This window comes from Carassius carassius, chromosome 16 (genome assembly GCF_963082965.1).
Source record: "Carassius carassius chromosome 16, fCarCar2.1, whole genome shotgun sequence".
Classification (NCBI taxonomy): Eukaryota; Metazoa; Chordata; class Actinopteri; order Cypriniformes; family Cyprinidae; genus Carassius; species Carassius carassius.
Genome location: NC_081770.1, coordinates 12,059,573 through 12,087,454, shown reverse-complemented (window position 1 = coordinate 12,087,454; position 27,882 = coordinate 12,059,573). Strand labels below are relative to the sequence as shown.

At 37.3% G+C, this 27,882-nt stretch overlaps 2 protein-coding genes across 3 annotated transcripts in view; both read right to left on the bottom strand.

Annotated features, from left to right (window-relative positions):
- LOC132159557 (balbiani ring protein 3-like) overlaps positions 1-27,882 on the bottom strand; it is a 286,577-nt gene that overhangs the window by 99,213 nt on the left and 159,482 nt on the right. The window lies entirely within an intron of this gene.
- LOC132159569 (zinc finger protein 239-like) lies at positions 7,855-27,786 on the bottom strand. Of its 2 annotated transcripts, XM_059569130.1 has the most exons (3): positions 27,541-27,786; positions 10,572-10,990; positions 7,855-7,879 (listed from the first exon to the last, which is right to left on the bottom strand). In XM_059569130.1, the coding sequence occupies exons 1-3, from the start codon at positions 27,662-27,664 to the stop codon at positions 7,865-7,867; spliced, it is 558 nt and encodes a 185-aa protein (XP_059425113.1). In that variant the 5' UTR covers positions 27,665-27,786; the 3' UTR covers positions 7,855-7,864. The 2 variants fall into 2 exon arrangements, with proteins under 2 accessions (XP_059425113.1, XP_059425112.1); XM_059569129.1 differs by lacking the exon at positions 7,855-7,879 and having other exon boundaries at positions 9,989-10,990.

Sequence of the window (27,882 nt, the reverse complement as noted above, 5' to 3'; positions counted from 1 at the left end):
GAGTTTTGGCTATTGAATACCAAATCAGGCTGAAGAAGATCAACGCTGCTGATCTTTTCATATAGCGATCAGCTAACATCAACATTAGACATTTAAAGCCACTCAGCTGTAAATTCTCTTTCAGAGAACAATAAGTGTTTGAAATAACTTCTGTTTGGGATGCGATGTGGATTATCATCACTGAATAAGGTAGAATTATGCTACTTATATATGATGCAAAAAAGGCTATGGACACTAACCATTACCAAATCAAACGGCACATTTATTTTGTCACATATTTTATATGTCATTGTGTTCTTTACACCAGACTGATATTCATATTTAACTCTTAACTCAGGATTTTCATTCTGGAGCTTCACTGTGTCTCTGGCTAATATTATAACTCTATATTAGGATTGGAGAGGAATGACGCTCAATTTCACAACATCATTAATAAATTATCAGGAATAAACACCAACCTATTGGTTCTTCAGTATCTTCATGTTTCACTCTGAAGGGCTCTGGATCACTTTTGATGTCACTGTAATTTTCTATAAACTCCGTCTTTATCGATTTATGTTCTTCCTGGTCCTCTGAATACATGTCTTCAAGATGTAAATACCGTTTGCTTAAAAAAAGTGATATGTGACGCTTCAAAAACGATGAAAATCCTTTGTTTTGTAACAGCAGTAAGGCCCGCGCCTCTTCTTTCTTCTTCTGGTGTTTTTGGCGGTCTGGGAAACCAAAGTAAAACGCGCATTTGCGCCACCTATTGGTCAGGAGGAAAGTTTAATAAGAGGATAAAGTAATGATACTTATATATTCTTTGTTAACTTAAACATGTAATGATTTTGTATATGTATATGCAATACATTTTAGAAACTTTACTGTTTCTGGGTGTCCTCATTTGTCAAAATTACCCTATTTTGTGCAAAAGTAATTTTCTCAATCTCTATGGTCATATCTATAAATCTATCACCCCCAAATGTCCTGGACTTGGTATAAACCCCCTTATCTCACATCAATTTCCATTTTTATAGGTTATTGTTAATCTCTTAATTTCTGCTTTTTAAAACCTTGATTTCATCTTGTTATTATTGCAATGCTGTCTTTGGAGTGGGTCTCAGGCAAATGGCACGTGAGTTCCCTTACGAAAATTAACCATGGTTTTACTACAAATAAAACCAAAAAACCATGGTTACTATAGTTAAACCATGGTAACCACAAATTAACCATGGTTTTGCTATATTAACCATGGTTTAACCATGGTATTTGTAGTAAATCTGTGGTTATACAAATGGTAGTTAACACGCCAAAAAACCATGGGTTACTACAGTTTTACTATAATAAAACCATGGTTATTTAAATTAGGTTTTTAAAAACACTGTACAAATTAACAAACATTAACTATGGAGTCAAAATAATGCTGTATATGTACGCAAACAAAAAGAATTGCAGAACATAAATGAAATAGGGCGAAAGCAATAATTTTGCAATACATATTTTCCATGGCCATGTATACAAATTTATTTGCAATGCTGCTTTTATTTTGCGCGTCAGTTTAGTTTGAGCTTGCGATATCGTTTTCCCTTTGCGCTTCATTTTTCTCAGGTGGGCAGGGTTTAATATTTTTTTGAAGCAGCATGGGCGCCGCCATTGGCTAGCGGACCCCCACCTGCTGTTAGCATTCCTTTGACTCCCATTCATTTTGGCGTCACTTTGACAGCGAATAACTTTACATCGGAGGCGTTTAAAGACTCCATTTGTCCATTAATTATTTCTAAAGAAACTCAAAAATTTATAAAAGGCTCCATTACCTTGTATTTTATGATATGGTCCCGTAGAAGCAGTTTTTGTAAAAAAACAGACTAACGATTGCATCATAACCAGCAACTCTCTGTCGCACAGTAGAGAAATTACTGTATGGCCAGGACGAGAAGCTCGCAGGCAATCTTTTACTGTCTATGAGGCAATCGGGGGGACGCAGAGGCATAAAGTCAAGGGAGATAATTCATCAGAATACTTACCAAAATTTGCTCCTGTTCACGCTCGCCTTCTCTGCAAGATTCGGTGGGTGATTCAGATTTCTCTTGGCACAGATATTAGAAGACTTACAGATATTAAGACTTATTTTTATCATATTTTTCTTCTGTTTCTATACAAGCAGTTTTTATGTCCCGGTGACCAGTGAATGTGCAGTTCTGCCCATTCATTTAGATAGGAGCCTGGTCTTGTTAGTCTGAAATAGCTGCCCAGAGGCGTAGCCAAGATGGTGGCCGAGTGGCACAACTTGGCTAAAAGGACTTTGTTGTGGTACTGTTTTGATGTGGGGGTGGAGTCAAGGGGGGCATATGGTGCCCGTAAGGTGACTTGTTTGGTTAACTTAGTTTTGTCGTGGCCACGAAATAATAACTTGTGGGAACGTCATATTATGTCGTGGCCACGAGATCATTTTGTCGAGGTAACGACATCCTTATGTCGTGGCCTCGAGATGCTATGTTGAGGGAACAGCATCCATTTCTTGTGGCAACAACTTCTTATGTTGAGGGAATGACATGTTTTTCTCGTGGCCACGAGTTTAATGCGTAAACAAACCTGCGTGACCATAGCAACCCGGGATAATCAGAGATGGATTCATTAATATTTTAGTTAGAATTAAGTAATTATTATATTAACCATGCGCTTTGGCTACCAGGCTGTATTACATGCGATCATCAGCATTCAAATGAAGTTTATCATAAATAAATATTACATAAAGTGCATAAAATATAAAAACTTTTTTTATCCATCCTACAGTCTTGTAAGTCCATTAACTGATAGTCTTTCCCCCGTAATATGTGTACATTTATTATTATTAGCCTATTATTATTGGTTATTTTTTTATTTCGTTTATATTCTTTTTTTTGCTGCAATTTCAATCTCTTAACATTCTGAATACTTTTGTAAATAATTGTGTACTGTACATGCTGGACATTAACATAAAATGTAAATGCATACATTTTATGTATAAATAATATAATAATTAAATTCTAAGTAAAATATTGATTCCATCTCTGATTGTCCCGGGTTGCTATGGTCACGCAGGTTTGTTTACGCATTAAACTCGTGGCCACGAGAAAAACATGTCATTCCCTCAACATAAGAAGTTGTGGCCACGAGAAATGGATGTTGATCCATACAAATGTATAACATAGCATCTCGAGGCCACGACATAAGGATGTCGTTACCTCGACAAAATGATCTCGTGGCCAAGACATATGAGGTTCCCACAAATTAATATCTCTTGGCCACGACAAATCACGTCCTCACGAGATATTATTTCGTGGCCACGACAAAACTAAGTAAATCGAACAAGTCACTTTATGGGCCCCTTAGGGGCATGTACAACATGCCTCCCTGGAAGTGACGTCATCGGCCTGAGACGCAGTTCACTGATCCAGGTACTGTCCAGGCGGGAAGGAAGTCGACCGGAAGTTGAAGTCGGCCGTGTGCCGCCATCTTGTAGCAGAACTTCACTTGCGTTAGCATCCCATTGATTCCCATTCATTTTGGCATCACTTTGACAGCGAATACCTTTACATCTGAGGCGTTTAAAGACTCCATTTGTCCATTATTTCTAAAGATAAACGACAATGTATAAAGGGCTATGTTACATTATGGCCCCATAAACAGTTTTTGTAAAAATAGGCCAACGATTGCGTCATAACCACTCGACTCTCTGTCGCATTACCTTACAGACAGAAGGAGAAGCTCGCAGGCAATTAACTTAATATGGCGTACTGGCGTTACATTTTAAAACACTATACAAAATAATTAATCCGAATACTTACTCCTGCTCAATCACGCCAAAGAACTCCCCGCTCAAGCTCGCCGTCTCTGCCAGATTAACGATGGCAGTTTGCACGCACAGCTACTAGAAGATTTACATCTGTCAGACAGGATGCTGACTTCATCAAGCTTAGTTTGAGTCTGCGCGTCAGAAACGGAAGTGCTAAAAAACGCTAAAAATGGGCTTCACTTGTCTCAAAATTGAGTTCCAATGGGGTCGCTGTGTCCATTTCTTTTACTGTCTATGTTAGTTATTGTGGCTGTGGTGTGTCACGCGACAATCATGACATGTCGCCATGGAAACAAGGGGTCAGTTAAAATATTTGTAACTTACGCGTGAAAGGGTTGATTTAAAAAAACATATTTTCTAAGTAAACAACAATAGCCCAAGTTTAGTAAACATTTTTTATTAAGACTATAAAAAATAATTCTGCATCTATTTTTAGGTGTGCCAGCTGCCACTGTGGGTGGCACCGGCACACCCTGGCTATGCCACTGAGATGCACCATCTGGGTGTAAAGTGACCATCTTACAGAATCTGATTCAAACCCATGTAAAATAAATAATAACTTAAAAACATATTTAATAATTTCCTTTTACAGAAAGCCATATTTATTTTCTTAAAGTTAACTTTATCAACATAAAACTACCAAATGAAGTTTAAATTTCAATATTTACTAGTTTCCCTCTCTGAAACAATATGTTGAACTTCAAACTTGTAGCCTTCCTAAAACAGACTAAACAGAGTACAGGTAGAAAGATATTTTTATTAATTTTTGTTTTATTTGTTTTTAGAGCAATATCTGGCAAAACTGCCAGAATGTAAACTGATAGAAATCAAAAGAGCCCACAGACACATTATTGCTAACAGGATACCATAATCGTAAAAAAAAAAAAAAAAAGATATTAACTGTCAGAAACTTTATCAACACTATCAAAACATAAGAATATAACACTAGTGCAGAGATCTGTAGAACAAGTAGTTTGTCTATGTTATTTCATATTGTAGTTACATTTTCACAAACATTCATAAAGGCACTGGACAAAGTTAGTCTATGAAAACTATAACAGTAATAAGCCTGTGTATTGCTGAATGAATAATAAACAGCTGATAAAATAATATACCCCAACCTAAAGTAATGGTGCAATATGATATTGCACCATTACTTTGATATTCATCATTCACTACCTCACATAGACACACTGACAGTGTCACCCTGTTTGCACATTTGCTTCTTGTACATTCCTGTGTATCTTAATATTTAAGACTACAGTTTACTTTCATGCACATTATTTTGTGTTCTATATTTTATTCTACTATATACATCTTTTTTATATTTTATTCTTATATTTTGATTGTTTACTTTTATTTCATTCTTACATAACTATATTTATGTATATTTTCATCTGTGTTGTTTTCTTTAATAATTGCACTGTCCATGGAGCGGACCTGACTCACATTTCACTGCTGGTTATATATGCTATATATAATTTTGTATGTGACGAATAAAAATCTTGAATCTTGAATATCATTTAATGCTCATTCCTCTAAAACAGAGAAAATATATTTCACAAACATCTACATATCAGTCTCTTTTAAAGACTTTAGTGTATATAATGAGTGGGTTATTATAGCACCCAGACCACACAAATTTTCAAACCCTGGCTACGGCCTTCCATTCCCCCAGTGTGTTTCTCCTTTTCACAGTCTGGCAGAAATGATGCGTGGTTCCAAAATACATGGTCACATGACAGTAAGAGTCTACAGAGGCCAAGATGCAGGAGGTGGCTCAACTTACCCCCATCTCACATAACTTCAATTAAAGATGAAACAGAAGCAGGCTGAGAGAGAGCCCACTCTTATCAAAACATCTACAATAAAGTCAATTATTACAGAGTGTGCTATATTCTCTTTTAGTTGTATATTTGTAACAACTGGACCATTTGTATTAACAAGCACCCACCCTCCTTCTGCCCCCTTTTTTAGTTTGGGCCATTGCCCCTCAAAATTAATCTTCACTGTCCTGCATACCGAAATTAATTAATTTATTGTGCTGAACACAAAAGAAGATATTTTGAAGAATGTGGGTAACCAGACAGTATAGCTGGTCCACATTGACTTGACAGAAGGAAAAAATATGAAAGTCACCATGGACCAGCAACTGTTTGGTTACCCACATTCTTCAAAATACCTTTTATGTTCAACAGAAGAAAGAAACTCATTCAGGTTTAAAAAAACTTGAGAGTGAATAAATGATGGTATAAAAGTAAAACACTATGACAAAACTGACAGATAGATGACAATTTTCATTTCTGGATGACCTATAGCTTTATTATTTATACAAATTTTTTAAAAATAAAATAAAAACTGAAAAATCACTCACTGCTCATGACTGATGAACTTTAATACATTTTAATAATATATTGATGTATATTGTGTATATAGCGTCTTATTTAATGTTAATGCTAAATACTGTACAATTTAAATAAAAGGATTTTAAAAACACTATACAAATTAATCAACTCTAATAAACATTGTTTGAAGATTGCATTTACCAGACTACACATTACTTTTTCAAATACAGTGCCATTAAAATTTGTCAAAAAAGCAGCTTATCATTAGAATGTCCTACATTTTCAAGTCTCTTTTCTGAGTTTATTATCCCAGATAGCACTTGTATATCTGTGAAATGTCATGCTTGATCTTTAAGATGTTCATTTAACAGACATAGTTTTGCATGTTCAGCCATCACCCAACTTGGCCTTCCATATATCAATAAGTTTCAAAGGATTCTGGGATCCTGGAAGTTCAGTTCTCATTTTTGAGGGACCGTTAATTATGTAGACAGACAATAATACTTCCTCAAGATGGCTTCTCTATCTCCGTCAGAATGTTGTTTTCATGTTTTTTGTATTGTGAGTCGTGTTTTTGTGAGTCTTCATAGTGTCTACCTGTCTTTAAACATGCATACCGTCATACTGCTCGTTGTTGGCAGAACCACTTTTTTAGGGTTAAACTCCACACGTTTCCAAAAAATACACCAACAACATTAACTTTCCAACACAAGGTAAAAACATTTTGGATTTTGTCTACACCACCCAGAAAGGAGCTTACAAGGCCCGCCCCCTCCCCAACCTCGGTGCCTCAGTCATGCTAATGCCTGGTTCATCTCATTAAAGTCACAAACAGATACAAGTGTGGCCAGGAGGGTCATCAGAGGCTCTTCAAGACTGTTTTGACACCGCTCACTGGAATATGTTTAAGCAGGCTGCCACATACATTAACTCCACAGACCTCCAAGAGTATTCAGAGACTGTCACTGCCTACATCACTAAGTGTACTGATGATGCTACAGTCACAAAGCCCATCAGGGGGAGATCTACAGACTCCTTAATGACATGGAATGCTGCCTTCAGAGCTGGAGATGAGTTGGGCCTGAGGACAGCCAGGGTCAAACTATCCAACGGCATCCAAGAGGATAGCCCATCGTTTCAGTGACAGCAGAGACTGTGGCAGGGGATACAGACCATTATGGACTACAAGCCCCCACCGTGGACCTGTAACAGCAACATCTCTCTGCTGAACGAGCTGAATGCCTTCTTCACTCGTTTTGAGGCACAAAAGAGCATCACGGCACAGATGACTCCACCTCCTCCCGGTGACCAGGTGATGAAGCTGACCCCAGACAGCAGAGGTGATCCTTCAGCAGGATCAATGCACGCAAAGCTCCGGGTCCTGAAAGTATTCCTGGGAGTGTACTGAGAGACTGTGCAGGAGAACTCACTGATGTCTTCACAGACATTTTCAGCATCTCACTTAGTCAGGCTTTTGTTCACGCATGCTTCAAAGCTACCACCATAATTCCAGTCCCAAAGAAGCCGTCTCCATCTTGCTTCAATGACTACCGTCCTGTTGCACTTAACCCTATTCTAATGAAGTTCTTTAAACGGCTAGTCATGAAACAAATCAAGTCTGCCCTCCGCCCTCCCTGGACCCCTTCCTGTTTGCATATCCGTCTAGCACCCCACCGATGATGCCATCGCCACTACCCTCCACTCAGCACTCAAACATCTAGAGAAAAAATACTCACATGTCAGAATGCTGTTCATAGACTTCAGTTCAGCATTCAACAAAATCCCTCAACAGCTCATTCACAAACTGGTCCAGCTGGAGCTCAACACTTCGCTGTGCAACAGGCTGTTAGACTTTCTGACTGCTAGACCTCAGGCAGTATGGGTCGGCAGCAAACACATCCAGCACCATCACACTGAACACTTGTGCCCTCCAAAGATGTGTGCTGAGCCCCCTCCTCTTCACTCTGGTGACCCACGACTGCACACGGTCACACAACTCCAATCTATTTTTTAAGTTTGTGGATGACATGACTGTGGTGGGTCTCATTTGCAACAAAGATGAGACAAACTACAGGAGCCAGGTGAGCCACCTGGCCGGGTGGTGCAGTGACAAAAATCTCTCTCTAAATGTGGAGAAGACGAAGAAGATTGTTGTTGACTTCAGGAAAGTGCACACTCAACATGCTCCTCTGACCATCAATGGTGCAACTTTGGAGAGATTGAGCAGTAGGGCTGTGCGATTAATCAAAACCATAATAATATCACGATTTGAGCGTGCACGATTTTCCAAGGCCTCGACCTCCCGCAGTATGCTATCTGAACCAATAAGAATACAGCACGCCTAAGAGGAGCACGAGAGCAGAACAGACTGGGAATATGTCTAACTGTAGGTTCACACACAGTTTTTTTTTTTGAGCCCATGTTAACAGATCAGAACGTTCACACTGCATGCGGTAAAAGATGTGAACAGAAAAGGTTAGAAAAAGAAAGGTGCAAAAAGATTTATTATTAAGCGCATGAGCATAGAGAGAGTTGTGAGTGCACAAGACACAGGTTGAGCGAGAGGAGACACATTTTAAGTGCACATTTTAAGTGCACGAAGTATGTGTGAACCTGTATAATGTATAACAAATATATTTCAACACCTGAGGCACCGCTACAATGAGCTCTATGACCAATGCATGGCAAAAAAAAAAAAAAAAAAATCCCTGGACACGGGTTTTATTTTATTAATTTATTTTTTGCTATATGGCTAGACATTTTGTTTGACATCTTTACTTAGTGATTATTTTGATTTATGTCTGTTCTAGAGACATTACAACTTTTTGATAAAGCTCTCGTTGGTTTTCTTTTGGAAATATTTTTCAAATTTATACTCAATGCATTTATGACTGTAAAACATGTCTGTGTGTGTCAAAATTGTGATTAAAATCGAAATCGCAAAATTAAAAAAAAAAAAAACGTGATAGGTTTTTTTGTCCATATCGCACAGCCCTAGTGAGCAGCACCAAGTTCCTAGTAGTGCACATCACAGAGGACCTCTCCTAGACTCACAACACCACAGCACTGGCCAAGAAATCACAGCAGCATCTCTACTTCCTCCGCAAACTGAGAAGAGCCAGAGCCTCAACACACATCATGTACACCTTCTACGAGAGCATCCGGACTAGCTACATCATGGTGTGGTTTGGCGCCTACAACGCGTCCTGCAGGAAGACCCTACAATGTATAGTAAAAGCAGCTGAGAAGATCATTGGTGTCTCTCTCCCCTCCCTCCAGGACATTTATGGAACCCGTCTCACCCGCAAAGCCCTCTGTATCACAGGTGATCCCACCCACCCGACACAGAGCTTCTTCAGTCTGCTGCCATCAGGGAGGAGACTGCACCTTGCCCCACTCCCCTCTTTTTTCTCATGCACCACTGAACTCTGAACCTTAGTCCCCAGCTCCCACTAACACACTAGGGCCTGCACCAGACACTTTGTGCAGCATTGGTCTGCTCACTACCTCATTCAGCAGTTAAATGACCTCATTCAACTACCTCTTCTGTCAGTTTAAATTAAGAACTGCTCTCTGAGATTTTTGACAATTTCATCAGACTGAATAAGCTCTTTTCCATTAGTCATTATTATATCTGCAATGTTTGAGTCACTGGTTTGCACCTTGTCTGCCATGTGACGTGCTGCTTTACTTATATTTCTTTTTACATAACCTATTTGTATATTTGCATAGTTTATATTTTATTATCTGTATTTAAGGTTCTACTGTATCTGTATGCACCAAGGGCCAGAGAGTATCGCAATTTCAATTCTCTGTATGCATGTATTGTACATGTGGACTTGACACTACACCCATGTTTGGGGTAAAATAAGGGTTTCACCCTTTTCATTTATTAAGCGTTATAATGATACATATATAATTACTGCTCAAATATGACAAAAAAAATCATGAAATAATTTTTACTACAAGCAGAATAAATGAGCCCGGCTAGTTTAATATTGTCACAGTGTAAACACTAATGCAGTTTGTTCTCCAATTTAAGGTTTTTCTCCAGTGTGAATTGTCTGGTGCTGTTTCAGTTGATGATCTGAACTAAAGGACTTCTCACACTTTAAGCACGCATGAATTTTCACACCACTGTGTCTTTTCTGGTGTACTTTTAAATCATCCAGCCATATAAAGCTCTTTCCACACAAAGTACACAGGTGAGGCTTCTCCTCTGAATGAATTTTTAGGTGCTTCTTCAAGTATGATGCCCTAGCAAATATTTTACCGCACTGATCACATTTATATCCTCTTTTTTCTGAATGAGACTGCTGATGTACTTTAAGACCATATGCTTGTGTAAAACTCCTCCCACACTGATCGCAATCGTACGGTTTTTCTCCAGTGTGGATACTCTCATGTACCTTTAGATGTCCTGATTGTTTAAATCTCTTTTCACAGTGTGAACACTTGTAAGGTTTTTCTCCAGTGTGGATTCTCTGATGCAGTTTCAGTACAGCAAGAGTAGCAAACGCCTTCCCACAATCAAAGCACACATGATCCTTCTCACCGCTGTGTGTTTTCTGGTGTAATTTAAGAGCTTCTGCTTGTATAAAACTCTTGCCACATTCGTCACATGTGTACGGTTTGTCTCCAGTATGAGTTTTCATGTGATACGTAACACCTTTCTTGGACAAGAAACTCTTTCCACATTGAGAGCAGCTGAAAGATTTTTTGCCTCTTGTTTGCTGTGAGCAACTCAAAGATTCATCTTCAGTTTCGACTTGATGTTTCTCCTCTGCTTCATTCAGTTCTTTGCTCTCCTCACTCTCTTCCTTCAAGCCTAAAATTAAAATTCAAAGTTAATTTTTCGTAAAAAAAAAAAAAACATGATAGAAATGAGAAAGGAAAGGACATTTGCTACAGTTGTTACACAAAATGATGATTATCTGCGTTTCAGGCCAATAGTGGACATGCTAGTGTGTGCCAGACTCAGTCACATTTCTACAGTAAACTCCAGGGGTCTCATTTATAAACCTTACGTATGCACAAAATGGCATAATATGGGCGATTCTCGCGAAATCAGACTTATGAGGTGTCATGAAACATTTTGATGATAAAAGTAAATGCTATCAAAAAAAAAAAAGAAGGATACAGTTATAAACATCTCTTCATCTACTATTTTGCACATGATTTCAAATGACATCATAAATAACTTCACATTTAAGGGAAAATTTCTCATTACCACAACGTGTCCATGACTGGATTTGAGTTCGAGGTGGAATTTTTCATAATTAAAAAATATAAATAATAAAAAGCTTCAGTGCATGTTATACTATAAACATATACAGTAAATAAACATGTGGTATTTGGTGATCATTGGTAAATGTAGTAAAAACAATAAGGAATATAAAATGTCCAAAACCAATTTTCTCATCCTCCGCAACAATTGTCAATCATTGTTTAAGTCCTCAAGGAAGTAACATTTTCGAGGTCAATCATTGTTTAAGTCCTCAAGGAAGTAACATTTGAGGAGTTTTGTTGGAAGGGACATAATTGACTGTGGCACTCAAGATGGCTACCAGGTAAGCATTTCTTATTTTTTTTTTCTCCAGATAAAAGTTAAAATTTTTCTCCAGATAAAAGTTAAAATTTTGTTTGTCATAGTACCTACACAACTTTTTAGTTCTCATTACCGAAACATGAGTTTGTGAAGTTAAAAAAAATGTTGCCATTTAAATTTTTTGATTACTATATACTAGGGATGGGCGTTTTCCACAAATATCACATTTGAATATTTGAGCTCACAAAAAACGAATATTCAAATATTCAATTATTTAAATTAAGTTTAATGAGACAGACGTTATTTTTCAGCAACATTTATTGTTTCCGTCATTTTGAACAAGCTTACACACAATAAACTTGAACATTACACATCGTGTTTTGTAGCTGAAAACCTTTAACAATGCGTGCAAACAAACAAAAGTACAGATTAAAAGCAAAAAAAACAAAAACAAAGAAAAAATGTAAAGAAGCCTGCAGCAATTAGGCTATTGTAGAACGCAACCTGCACTTAACTTTGAAACTTTTAAACTGTCAGCAAATCTTTTTTGCTTTTTTTTCTATTGTTTTATATGTTCTTGTTAAGAAATACGGGCATGTAAACATGATCGTGGGAAAGTCGGCTCCTTAGTCTGTTAACAATAAGGCCGGTCGCGGAGAAAACACGCTCAGAAGGCACAGACGTTGGCGGGACTCACAAATAACGGTGTGCCAAGCGAATACATTTTGTGAAGCGCTTCGTGTTTTCGTTTCACCACTGAATGGGATCCTCATCTGGTGGAATACATAGCTCCAGCAAGAACTGTTCCCAGTCGTCTCGACTGGACTCTCTGTAATCATCGCTAAAGAACTGGCTCAGCCTTTTCCGACGAGTGGGCATTGCATCCTCTTCATCGTTGGTGACGGCGGCTGCATCCGCACCACTCACATTAAGGAAAATGTTCTGATAATGTTCAAAAAAAAATTTTTTGTCTTACTTCTCTCATGTTTTCATCGAGAAACCTGAGATGTTTGTGTCTAGGGCAGACACGAGAAGAGGAGTTTTCACTGCATTCTCCAAGTTAGCAGTGTTTATTCGTTGCTTGAGAGATGCCCCAACAATGTTCTTGAATTCGGTCACTTTCTGTGATTCTCCACGGCATATTTGAAGTACTGTAGAAGACCGCAGTTCTTAGTTGCCGTTCACATATTGTGTCTTGTCTAGCGCTCAAGTTCGTTATTTCCAATGTAGGTGCGCGGTATGAATGCACATAATGGAAGCGACGCGGTCGCGATGCACGATGCGATGCATCTCAACTTTTCAGAATGCCGCAAGCGCACCGCAGGTCATGTGACAAGAACTAAACATTCAGCTTCATCCTTTCCTGTAACAACGTTGAAAGCTCAGCCAAGATGAAGGAACTGCTGATCATAGCTGTATATGGATTGCCATTTTGAAATAAATTTAGTAGCAGAGCAACTAAAAGCGATTTTTTTGTGCTGCAAATCCATTTACCCTTTGCTGAAATCGTCTTCATGGAGAGAGCGCGTCATTGTTGCTTAGCAATGGCAGACACCTCAGGAGCCTGAGCGCTTTGGAAAGAAGGAGAAAGCGGCGCGCCTAGCGTTTTCCTCACGTTTTTAGCCGTGATATGTGAACGGCCCCTTATTCATTCATTCATTTTTTTTTTGCTTGCATACATCTTCAAATATCCCGTGGACAATCACAGAAAGTGACCAAATTAGGTTTTATTGTGAACTTTTTTTGTATTTTCGAAATTCGAATATAATTTTTATTTATCGAATAATTAGAGCAAAACGAATATTCGAATGTTCGACTATCCATGCACACCCCCACTATATACCCCATTATGGTCTAAATATAAGAAGAGGGGGAAAGTTTAGCTAACCCTTATTTAGCTTCCATAGTAAGCAAAACTGTTTAAGGTCGCTTATCCTCCCCAACACCATTATCATTCACCGCAACAATTGAAGGCCTGTTGCAGTGGAGATACTCAATGTTTCGGTAATTAGAAACAGACTTATGAAGGAGGAACGTGCACTATAACTCTTGCTAATTTCAATATAACTTGATGTTGCCTTGAACACTTCTTGAACAGATTGCGTAAACAAAATAGCTATTACAACCCCCCCAGCAGGGGTCACAAATTTTTCATTTTTTTCAAGTGCTTCCACAAAAAAACAGAATGAATGCAGTATAGGCCATTTACTATAAATGTAATATTATTTAATATTTTTACAGTGAAGTAGGGCTGTCACAGTTAAGAAATTTCCCCTGCGGTTATTATGGGTGGCTCAATAGCGCGATATGCGGTATTACCGCCGGGTTTTTTTAACATACCTAATTTATCCTGATTTTGCTGCATACAAACCTTTATCGTTGAGTTATGTAGCATATGTGGTTGCTTTTTTTTAACTGACAGAGAGACACGTTTTAAAACATTTTTGTTTATTTTTAAATGCCAAACAGCAATAAGAACATGTGTTTTCAAACAACATTTTTTTTTTTTTTTTAAAGAAATCAGAGTTCTAACACGTATTACACATGTATTTGCACGACTTTGGACAGCAGCGGAAATCTAGACTGATTATCGCGCCACCACTGGCCAACCAGGACAGTGGATTCGCGCTGGAGTCGATGCACTCCTCATGCAGAAAGCTCATGCATTAAAGATGCAGGACACTCTAAAATGCTTACCGTGAAAAACGCTTAACATGGCTTTATGTACTAAGACAGTGATATTAACAGACCAAACGAACTAAAATCATACTAATAAAGTATACTATTTATAGAAAATCAGATGGGCCCTGAATATGAATGCAACTCGTTTAATAGCACGTTAGCCTTTTCCTCCCATAGAAAACCGTTATAAGAAAACGCTTAATGTACTAAGACAGTGATTTTTAAAAACCAAACTCACTAAACATTATACTAATAATGTATACTACGTACAAAAAAAAAAAAAAAACTGTGAGTCCTGAATATGAATGAAAGTCGTTTAATAACACGTTAAGCCTTATGATGGTTTTCTATGGGAGGAAAAGGCTTAACGTGTTATTAAACGCGTTGAATTCATATTCAGGGATCATCTGATTTTTTTGTAGATAGTATACTTTATTAATATGATGTTAAGTGAGTTTGGTCTGTTAATATCACTGTATTAGTACATTAAGCCACGTTAAGTGTTTTTCACAATAAGCGTTTTAGAAGGCCCCGATGACCTCAAATTAGATGTATTGCCGTGTCACAGGAACTAAATTTGGACTAAATTCGCTGGCTTGGGTTGAAAGCCGAAATGTTCACAAATTGGCGAGGTGACATTAGGTTTTGGGACGAGATCGAGCGTCTCCCACCGTTTCAGCCGGCCTATTCAAAACAAAAGAAGCACCATAAAGCTACAACGGCTCGAGAGAAAATTACAGTCGTAACCATATTGTATCATTAATTTATTTAACATTGAATGCACAGTGACAAATAGAAAAAACAAGAAGGCCACGGCCTAATAAAAAAAAAAACCCTGAACACTGCGGTTGCCGCGGTTTCTGTGGTTGCTATCTTTCCTCTGCGGTTTGCTTGTCAATAGCGCGGTATTACAATATTGCGGTTATCTCGACAGCCCTACTGTGAAACAATGAATTTTTATGTCTTTTTTACGAAATGTTACATTTAATCAAGATGGATATTGTATATTTTGTTACAGGCAAGCATCAGTCGAAAAGAAAAGGGCATCAGAGAAAGACAGGCTGGCAAAGCATAGGGGAAAAATATACAGTAATCCAGTGTTACTTGAGGAGTACAGATGAAAGGAGAGAGAAAGGTCAGGGTGATAATAGGGATAAAATATAACTTGGATTAATTGTTTTGACCAACACTTGCACTCATCCCCACACAGACACATGCACGCGCACAGAAACATAAGTACACACACACACACACACAGATGCTGACATGCAAATGTGAAGGCTGACAATAATTGTACAGTATACACTATATTTTAGATACACACACTCTCTTTCACACACATCACACAAACACATGTGTGCGTGCTTACACACACACACACACACACACACACCATTCCAGCATGAGAGAAAAAAAATTTGGAAGACAAATTCGGCAAAATATTACAGAAAAAAAAAGCAAGAGCAAGCACTTCTAGATCTAACCCCAACATCTTCATTTAGTGAGACAGAAAATTCCTTTGGAAATGAATAAAATAACAGACAGGAACTAGACACAAATAAAGATTGGTACAAAGCAACCAATCTTTATTTCCAGTTTCGTTCCAGTTGTTTGTTTTAGTTGTTTGACCAACTCATAAATCGAGTTGCTGCTATTCAAGTTCTTCACATTAAATTATTCTCAGAAAAAGGTTGTGTGGTTCAATGTCAGGACCAAAAAGTGTTTTAGCTAAACTAAAATATTTTTACAAGAGCACATGATGCTGTTACATTTAAATGTTTCTCAAGACCACATGATGATATGTTACATTGAAAAAGTTCTCATCACATGGTTGTATGTTTAACTAGAATGAGAAAATGTATACTAATGGTTGTATAATTGTTAGTACTACAGTCGTGGCCAAAAGTTTTGAGAATTACATAAATATTGGAAATTGTAAAAGTTGCTGCCTAAGTTTTTATAATAGCAATTTGCATATACTCCAGAATGTTATGAAGAGTGATCAGCTGAATTGCATATTCCTTCTTTGCCATGAAAATGAACTTAATCCCAAAAAAAACTTTCCACTGTATTTCATTGCTGTCATTAAAGGACCTGCTGAGATCATTTCAGTAATCGTCTTGTTAACTCAGGTGAGAATGTTGACGAGCACAAAGCTTGAGATTATTATGTCAGACTGATTGGGTTAGAATGGCAGACTTGACATGTTAAAAGGAGGGTGATGCTTGAAATCATTGTTCTTCCATTGTTAACCATGGCGACCTGCAAAGAAACGCGTGCAGCCATCTTTGCGTTGCATAATAATGGCTTCACAGGCAAGGATATTGTGGCTACTAAGATTGCACCTAAATCAACAATTTATAGGATCATCAAGAACTTCAAGGAAAGAGGTTCAATTCTTGTAAAGAAGGCTTCAGGGCATCCAAGGAACTCCAGCATGCGCCAGGATGGTCTTCTAAAGAGGATTCAGCTGCGGGATCGGAGTGCCACCAGTGCAGAGCTTGCTCAGGAATGGCAGCAGGCAGGTGTGAGCGCATCTGCACGCACAGTGAGGCCAAGACTTTTGGAAGATGGCCTGGTGTCAAGAAGGGCAGCAAAGATGCCACTTCTCTCCCAAAAAAACATCAGGGACAGATTGATCTTCTGCAGAAAGTATAGTGAATGGACTGCTGAGGACTGGGGCAAAGTCATATTCTCCGATGAAGCCCCTTTCCGATTGTTTGGGGCATCTGGAAAAAGGCTCGTCCAGAGAAGAAAAGGTGAGCCCTACCATCAGTCCTGTGTCATGTCAACAGTAAAGCATTCTGACACCATTCATGTGTGGGGTTGCTTCTCATCCAAGGGAGTGGGCTCACTCACAATTCTGCCCAAAAACACAGCCATGAATAAAGAATGGTACCAAAACACCCTCCAACAGCAACTTCTTCCAACAATCCAACAACAGTTTGGTGAAGAACAATGCATTTTCCAGCACGATGGAGCACCGTGCCATAAGGCAAAAGTGATAACTAAGTGGCTCGGGGACCAGAATGTTGAAATTTTGGGTACATGGCCTGGAAACTCCCCAGTTCTTAATCCCATTGAGAACTTGTGGTCAATCTTCAAGAGGTGGGTGGACAAACAAAAACCCACTAATTCTGACAAACTCCAAGAAGTGATTATGAAAGAATGGGTTGCTATCAGTCAGGATTTGGCCCCGAAGTTGATTGAGGGCATGCCCAGTCGAATTGCAGAGGTCCTGAAAAAGAAGGGCCAACACTGCAAATACTGACTCTTTGCATAAATGTCATGTAATTGTCGACAAAAGCCTTTGAAACGTATGAAGTGCTTGTAATTATATTTCAGTACATCACAGAAACAACTGAAACAAAGATCTAAAAGCAGTTTAGCATGAAAACTTTTTGAAAACTAATATTTATGTAATTCTCAAAACTTTTGGCCACGACTGTACAATGTAGGCTACGTGACATGATTCTTAAGAAGAGCATAAGATTGTAACATGTTAACACAAGGCATGGTACTGTGATGATTAAGATAAATGAGAAAATGAAACACTGTTTATGAAATAAATGTTATTTAAAAAATTGTATGTGTTTTAAATTTGTAAAATAGGGTTAGGCATCAAACCCCTTTGTCAACAGTGAATTTGTGAGCTAAATCTCATTTCCAAAACATTGATCCTCATTATCGAAATGGCATTTTCATTATTGCAACATGTATATTTTTTACAAATTAAGCAATAATTAGATAATCATATTTTGTTTTAAAATGTATACATATTATACAACACTACTTATTTAAGGTCTGCTACATGACAAATGTGTATGGTATCTTTTAGTAAAACAATTAAATAAAAGAAATTGTAAATCATCACGTATGTGATCAATTCTTGCACCGCTCTTGTTTAGCCTGTATATGCTTCCACTAAGTCAAATAATGAGAAAGAACCAAATTGCCTATCACAGCTATGCTGATGATACCCAGATTTACCTAGCCTTATCTCCAAATGACTACAGCCCAATTGACTCCCTCTACCAATGCATTGATGAAATTAATAGCTGGATGTGCCAGAACTTTCTTCAGTTAAACAAGGAAAAAACTGAAGTCATTGCATTTGGAAACAAAGATGAAGTGTTCAAGGTGAATGCATACCTTAACTCTAGGGGTCAAACAACTAATAATCAAGTCAGGAATCTTGGTGTGATTCTGGAGACAGACCTTAGTTTCAATAGTCATGTCAAAGCAGTAACTAAATCAGCATACTATCATTTAAAAACATTGCAAGAATTAGATCTTTTGTTTCCAGCCAAGACTTGGAGAAACTTGTTCATGCCTTCATCACCAGCAGGGTGGACTATTGTAATGGGCTCCTCACCGGCCTTCCCAAAAAGACCATTAGACAGCTGCAGCTCATCCAGAACGCTGCTGCCAGGATTCTGACTAGAACCAGAAAATCTGAGCATATCACACCAGTCCTCAGGTCCTTACACTGGCTTCCAGTTACATTTAGGATTGATTTTAAAGTACTTTTACTCGTATATAAGTCACTAAATGACCTAGGACCGAAATATATTTCAGATATGCTCACTGAATATAAACCTAACAGACCACTCAGATCATTAGGATCGAGTCAGTTAGAAATACCAAGGGTTCACACAAAACAAGGGCAGTCCTCCTTTAGTTACTATGCCACCCGCAGTTGGAATCAGCTTCCAGAAGAGATCAGATGTGCTAAAACACTAGTCACATTTAAATCTAGACTTAAAACTCATCTGTTTAGCTGTGCATTTATTGAATGAGCACTGTGCAATGTCCGAACTGATTGCAATATATATTTTCACTGTTTTTTTAATTTCTTTTTATGTAAAATCATTTTCTAACTGTTTTAAACTAATTTTAAATAAGTACAGTTTTAATAATTTTAAAAGTTTTAAAATTGCTTGTTTTATTATTGTTATTATTTTTCTTCATTATTATTTTACTTTCTTTTATGTAAAGCACTTTGAATTACCATTGTGTATGAAATGTGCTATATAAATAAACTTGCCTTGCCTATGTTTCGGTAATGAGAGAAAATAAGAAAATTACAAAAAAAAAAATAAATATGAAAAAGTAATCTCTCCAGAGTTTTACATAGCTTTGAGCATGGGTAATAAGGGTCTACTTTAACATTAGCCAAAAAAAAAAAAATTAACCACATATTAAATATAATGTCATGTTGCGGTAATGATAATTATTTATGGACTTCATAAAAAAATTATATAGGAAATATTTTTTTTAATCTTCTAAAAATAATGGTTATAGTAAGTTCAGACCTCAATCTTATATGTGCAAAAAGAAAATTGGCTTGGGCATTTTAAAAATTCTGATGCTAGACACCTTCTATGTCTGGATTTCATGAGAATCACCCATATATGCGTAGGCAATTTTCCACGCACATATAGTGATTTATAAAAAACATTAACTTGGAGTAAATATGTACGCACCATACAGACATTATAAACGATGCGTACAAATTTTTTTTCACGGACTGAGAAAAGTAATGAAGTAAACAACGATTTTAAACTTACAAACAACATGATTACATAATTTCATTAACAATAAACAATTTTCCTGTGACATGTTATTTTTTTAATGACCGCGAGGAGTGCTATAGGTGCACAAAAATTAAACTTTAAACTAAACTACAGATTACATGTTATGAGAAATATTTTAGCGAAAACAATCTATGATGCACACTTACTGCGATATCATGACGGACACTGCTGGATTAGGCTACTGTACAACTACAGCTCCATGGAGGTGTTAATGTCGGCTAAATTCATCTCTACAACATTATAGAAAATTCCACTATATTTGAAAGACATAACTAGGAGAAAACGGTAAGATTCCTTTTTACAATACTTTGTCAGTGATGTGCCGAATCAGACAATACATTGCAATAAATATGGGCTTAACAGTTTCCACTAAAATAGCTAAAATACGTTAAAATTAGGGATGGCCGTTTTCCACAAATATCACATTCGAATATTTGAGCTCACAAAAACGAATATTTGAATATTCGTTTATTTAAATTAAGTTTAATGAGTCAGACGTTATTTTTCAGCAACATTTGTTTTCCATTTTGAACAAGCTTACAATAAGCTTGAACATTACACATCGTGTTTTGTAGCTGAAAACCTTTAACAATGCGTGCAAACAAACAAAAGTACAGATTAAAAGCAAAAAAAAAAAAAAGTGAACAAAGAAAAAACAAAGCAGCCTGCAGAATTAGGCTATTGTACAGAATGTAGCTTACACTTAACTTTTAAACTGTCAGCAAATCTTTTTTGCTTTTTTTCTATTGTTTCAAATGTTCTTGTTAAGAAATACGGGCATGTAAACATGATCGTGGGAAAGTCGGCTCCTTAGTCTGTTAACAATAAGGCCGGCCGCGGAGAAAACACGCTCTGACGCCACAGACGTTGGCGGGACTCACAAATAACGGTGTGCTAAGCGAATACGTTTTGTGAATCGCTTCGTGTTTTCGTTTCACCACTGAATAGGATCCTCATCTGGTGGAATACATGGCTCCAGCAAGAACTGTTCCCAGTCGTCTCGGCTGGACTCTCTGTAATCATCGCTGGAGAACTGGCTCAGCCTTTTCCGACGAGTGGGCATTGCATCTTCTTCATCATGGCGGCTGCATCAACACCACTCGCATCAAGGAAAATGTTCTGATAATGTTCAAAAAAGTTTTTTTTTTCTTACTTCTCTCATGTTTTCATCGAGAAACCTGAGATGTTTGTGCCTAGGGTCTAGGGCAGACGCGAGAAGAGGAGTTTTCACTGCATTCTCCAAGTTAGCGGTGTTTATTCGTTGCTTGAGAGATGCTGCAACAATGTCCTTGGATCACTTTCTGTGATTCTCCACGGCATATTTGAAGTAGAAGACCGCAGTTCTTTTAGGGGGTGTTCACATATCGCGTCTTTTGCATGCTCAAGTTCGTTATTTCCAATGTAGGCGCACGGTATGCGCGCTCATAATGGAAGCGACGCAGTCGCGATGCGCGCGCGGTGAGCCGCGCACCCGTTTTTTCCAGGCGCGTCCGCACAGCATCGAGTTAAAAACATCTCAACTTTCAGAATGCCGCAAGCGCAGGTCATGTGACAAGAACTAAACATTCAGCTTCATCCTTTCCTGTAACAACGTTGAAAGCTCAGCCAAGATGAAGGAACAGCTGATCATAGCTGTATATGGATTGCCATTTTTTAAAATAAATTTAGTAGCAGAGCTACTGAAAGCAATTTTTTTGTGCTGCAAATCCATTTATCCTTTGCTGAAATTTCCGCGTCTTCATGGAGAGAACGCGTCGCCTCAGGAGCGCTTCTGCCCGAGCGCTTTGGAAAGAAGGAGAAAGCGGCGCGCATAGCCTTTTCCACGCCTTATTAGGCGCGATATGTGAATGGCCCCTTAATCATTCATTAATTATTTTTTGCTTGCATACACCTTCAAATATGCCGTGGAAAATCACAGAAAGTGACCAAATTAGGTTTTATTGTGAACTTTTTTTTTTTCTTTTTTTTTGCGAAAATCGAATATCATTTTTATTTATCGAATAATTAGAGCAGAACGAATATTCGAATGTTCGACTATCCGTGCACATCCCTAGTTAAAATATGTATCTTATCAGCAAAACTGCATACATTTAATATAAAATAATTGAAATTCTATTTGGCCAGTGTAAAAGAATGAGATCATCTAAAATATATCTGAGAACTACTTTTGTTTTTATGGATATTTTCATATATTTATTCTAAAACATAGTAAGGATACTCTTTCCCTACTTTCACTGTGTTAAACATGGTGTCAAATGCGTGAGCATATGCATAAATTATATTTGCGTACACAAAATTCAGCTTTTGTGCCTATGTACACTTTTAGGATGATATCTACGGAGAGTTTTATAAATGAGACCCCAGGGCAGGGCCGGCATCAAAGAGGTTGTTGATTAATATAATAAAAATTTGAAAATATAGTTGATATTAGGGCTGCACGATGTGTCGTTTAAGCATCGATATCGCGATGTACGATTCCACGATAATCACATCGCAGGATGTGCGGTGTATGCTGTCGTAGTTTATCCAATTCAAACAACCAGTTTCGCTGTCTTGCTCTCTCTCCCTGGCGCATATTAATCAATTGACACGATGGTGTCGATGTTTAAATCATTTAAAATGAAAATGTAAGTGTGATCACCCTATTTTTGTTTGTAAGAAAATTTTTTATTAGATTTCATATCGCAATATATATCGCAGAACAATAAAATATCCAGGGTTTCCCATACATTCATTAATTTGTGGCGGCTCGCCACAATATCAGTGCTGACAGCCACGGTTTGATTCAGATTTTTAAACTATATAATATGGGTACAATTGTATTTTATTGTAGAGCTGCGCGCTGCTTGCTCCCTCCCTCTCACAAACTGACAACGGAGGCATGCACGACTAGCCCCTCCTCTTCGAACACGATCTGAATCAAAACATGAGCATGTGTTAGTTAGAGGACGGATCACCGGGGCTTAATGCTTATTCCCCCAGCGAAGATTCCAGAATCAATCCGGAGTTGAATGGTTAGTAATGAACACATAACTCTGAGAAGTTAGTCTATGTTAAGCGCTGTCGCGTTTCCATTACAGATTCGCGCGAAACTTTTGTGTTGTTTTCTAAATATTGATAAACAACTATTGCGAAATGACGGCGTTTCCATTAATCGATGTTATGCGACTAAAATGTATTTTTTTTCCTCTCGCGATCAGTCATTCCAAAAATAATGGCAACGGACGTTGGTAGGTTTATATATATCACAGCCACCAGACTAGATATTATACTATTATTATCTCCAGGTTCAGGTTGGTGTGTGGTGGTTTTTGTCGACCTCAATCTCCAGGTCTCTGTGTGTGTGTGTGTGTGTGTGTCTGTGTGTGTGTGTCAGAGTCTGTGTGTCCACCTCCAGGTCCAGTTTGGTGTGTGTGTGAGCCTGTGTGTGTGAGTGTGTGTGTGAGTCTTTTTGAATGTTTGAGTGTGTGAGCCTGTGTTTGAGTGTGTCAGTAAGTTTGTGGGTTTGAGTGTGTGTGTGTGTCCATCTCCAGGTCCAGGTTTGTGTGTGAGCAAAATCTGCAAGAAGAAGTCTGTGGAGCAGTCATAGCAGAAAGTGTAGCAATGGCATAGCAATGTAGCAAAAGCAATGTCTTTAAAGGGATAGTTCACCCAAAAATGAAAATTCTATCATCGTTTACTCACCCTCAAGTTGTTCCAAACCAGTATGAGTTTCTTTGTTCTGCTGAACACAAAGGAAGATATTTGGAAGAATGTTCGTAACCAAACAGATCTCGGTCCCTATTGACTACTATTTTTTCCTACTATGGAAGTCAATGGGGACCGAGATCTGTTTGATTCTGTCATTCTTCCAAATATCTTACTTTGTGTTCAACAGAACACTTGAGGGTGCTTGAGGGTGAGTGACAACTTGAGGGTGAGTAAACGATGATAGAATTTTAATTTTTGGGTGAACAATCCCTTTAAGGTATCTGACACTAAGTGTTTGTAATGGAAATGTGAACTTGTCACTAAAAATATATGATATATTTATGATTTTATATATATCTATATATATATATATATATATATATATATATATATATATTTAACTTAACTGTTTTTTCACAGCATTTTATTGATCGCTTAAAATATGGATATTAGAAAATGGCTCGTCGGTTCTGCTTCTGCAAAGCCTTATTAGCACCCTGCCTTCTCATCCAGCATTGCCTACACCATCTGACATTATGCAAACACTGGTTGGCTCAAACTCGGAGATTAGGGCTAATGAGGCAAGCTCTGCCTTCAGTTTTTTTAAATGGTAAGTTATGCGTTTATTTAATTTCCGTAAGCTTAAATGTTAACAGCATATAATTGTCAATCTATTTTGTTTTTGTTGCGATGTGATTGTGGTAATACTAATTAGTTTGTGTTATTCTTCTTCACTTTATATGGGAAATGAGCTGACATTTTGTACCAGTTGTATGTGTGTGCGCTTACTATATTGGTTGTTTTTATGCCTTGGTTTTGCAAGTTATAGTTGCTGATTGCGAGCCCCCCTGTTAGTTTTGGTCTGGCGCCGGTGTTTTGTAATATGCGGTTCTCGTGAAAAACTGTTCCCGTGGGTGGAGTTTACGTGAATATTAAGTAGTTCCCTTGTTGTGGGCGTGTCCTTGACACAAAGCGCAAACGAATGAAACTGAAAATATCAGTGCACGCCAGTGTTGCCAGATTGGGCGGCTTCCCGCCCAATTGGGCGGTTTTGAATTTGATTGTGCGGGTAAAAATTGTCTTGGGCGGGTGGACAAAATTTGGGCTGGTTTGGGGTCAGTTTGGCGGTTTTCAAAAATATAAATTGTATAGGCTAATTGGCTAACAAACAAGCTCAAGTGTGCATAATGCATCTGAACAGTCATCACGTTGTTATAAACTGCAGTGCAGAGGTGCTGATGCTGATGTGGACGTCGCGGCCGTACTTTTAGCCAATCACTAGTGATCTACAGACACACGTGATGATTCATGAGCAATAACGGATCTAATTTTAAATGTATGAACTGTTTGAGTGATCATAATGCCTAAATATATGTTACATGGTAAAGAGTGGGAGAGTGTTTTAACACTCAAAACGTGAATTACACCTGTTGAGGGAAAGATGACACCAAGACTCTAATATTACTGCAACTCCTAAAATAGAGCACAGTTAAATTATTTAATTTATAACAATCTATTTATATATAATCTATATCTAAACGATCTTGTCTTTTATCTTTTAAACCGTACAGATTGGTATATCTTCTTAGTTTTGACTGTGCAAATGTAATGTTCTACAATATGAACTTCACAAAAGAATAAAGCCCCTATTAGTGCGGTATTGTTTCTCATGTGGACCGCTGTGAAAATGAATTTACATACCATCTCAGTGATAAACCCATGGATTGGAATGGCGATTATTATTGTTGTTGTTAATTTTCATACAGTATTTATCAATGAATGACAACACAGTTTTGACTGTTATATGTGTGCAGAAACAAGTGTGAAATACCTAATTACGTTGCTTTTTCCTATCACTTAAAATTCTGACTGTTGACATTGAAAATGATGCATATGTTTTTTCGAGGGTATCGGTAAATCAATTGTAAATCAATTAAATGTTTTGACGGTGACTGCTTGCATAACCTATTTTAATCATATTCAGTAATTGTCTTTAATGTATTTGCCACCATTTGATCCATGGGAAATTTATCTAACGTTATTATTTAGTTTTAAGGAGTTAAAATGGCTCTTAACACCTTTGACTTTGACTTACATGTTGTATCACATTATTTTGTTAGTTAAAGTTTTGGGCGGTTTTTTGTTGGAGTGGGCGGGTTTTTGTGAGCTTTTGGGCTGGAAATCGTCCATCCAATCTGGCAACACTGGTGCACGCTAATCAAATCGCTACTTGTTTGATTAGTTATTATGAACAGGTAATGATGTGTCAGTTTTAAGCATTGAAGCACTTCACCAGTGTCAAAACAATGCAGTTTGTGCAATTATGATTAATCGTCTGTAAGCTATTTTGCTTGATTAATTCCAGGCACACACCAAAACAATAAGCGAATAACCTATGCTAACCTTGGGTGATATAGTTTAAAAAATTTTATGTGTTTAGCTTTTTATACATTTAATTTGTGGGGCATTAATTGCTGTTTGAATAGTTTGATTACCCTATAGTTAGGCTACTGGTGACTATAACTGCATATATGACTATAACTATAAGCTAGCTATCCTTGTGTCATTTATAAACTCTTGTTTAGTTTCTATGTAGCCAGTGTTTCTGTCACCTAAATAAGCTACATACATACATACTGAGAAACATTCTTCTTGCAGTTAAAATGTTAATATTTTAATCAATCTAATTTGTAATTCATTTTATAAAACATAAACCTTAAAGTATTGTTCTGATTCAGTCTTCTCAGACATACAGTAGGTCAGCAGCTACTCCAAGAATATTATTTTTACATTTGGATAAGAAATCATGTGTCTCATCATCACCAGTGTTGTAATATGGCTTTGATTTGCTTTTGTGATGTTTCCACATATATTGATCATCACATAAAGTCACTGTTTCAGACTGGATGAGAGAGCTGAAGTCACTGGTACAGTAGCCGATCATTGTATGAACTGGATGTACTGTACATGGATGCTGTTCTCATCAAGAGACGATACATATCTCAGACACTCACAGTTAATTGTCCATTGCTTCATTCCTCATTCATACAATCACACAACTTTCCTTGTCTTTTCAATTTGAGTTATATTCATAAAGCAATTACTTTTGTACTTGTCATAGTAACATTTAATGAATGTAATATATATTTGATCTACAATATAATTTTTTTGAGTATAATTTTAAACAGTAAAAATAAAACACTTTAAAGATAACATGTTATTTGTTAACCTGAATGTCATGTTAATACATTTCAGAGAACTGTCAATATTAAAGAGTGTTGTTAAATTATTGAAATATTAACTTTAATTAATCTCAGAGGATATTAATTTCGGTAAGGGACAGGAGAACAGAGTTTGGCTGACAAAGAAACATTTGGGTTTCATTGTATGTAATAGTTGTAAAATGTGAAAACAATTTTGAATAAGATGTTCAAATGTTAAACATTATTTACACAATGGATCACTATTCTTTATTCTTAAATATGAGGTTATTTTTCAGTGCCTATGGTCAAAGAACAAACACAATGTATGCTTACATATGATATTCATTATTATAGGGTTTATTATTAGTTTCTAATAATGGTTCTTTCTCAGATTTTCTGAATAAGGCAGAATTATGTTATGTATATATGATGCAATAGGGACACTAACCATTACCAAATCAAACAGCACATTTATTTTGTCACATTTTATATGTCAATGTGTTCTTTATACCAGACTGATATATATATATTTAACTCAGGATTTTCATTTTGGAGCTTCACTGTATCACTGTTAATATTATAACTCTATATTAGGACTGGAGAGAGAGATGCTACATTTCACAACATCATTACTGAAGATTGAGGAATAAACACCAACCTACTGGTTCTTCAGTATCTTCATGTTTCACTCTGAAGGGCTCTGGATCACTTTTGAGCTCATTGTAATCTTCTATAAACTCCGTCTTTACCGATTTACGTTCTTCCTGGTCCTCTGAATACATGTCTTGAAGATGTAAATACTGTTTGCTTTAAATAAAAAAACTGATCTGTGTCGCTTCAAAAACGATGAAAATCCTTTGTTTTGTAACCGCAGTAAGGCCCGCGCCTCTTCTTTCTTCTTCTGGTGTTTGGCGGTCTGGGAAAATAAAGTAAAACGCGAATTTGCGCCACCTACTAGTCAGGAAGACAGTTTAATAAAGTAATGATACTTCTATATTCT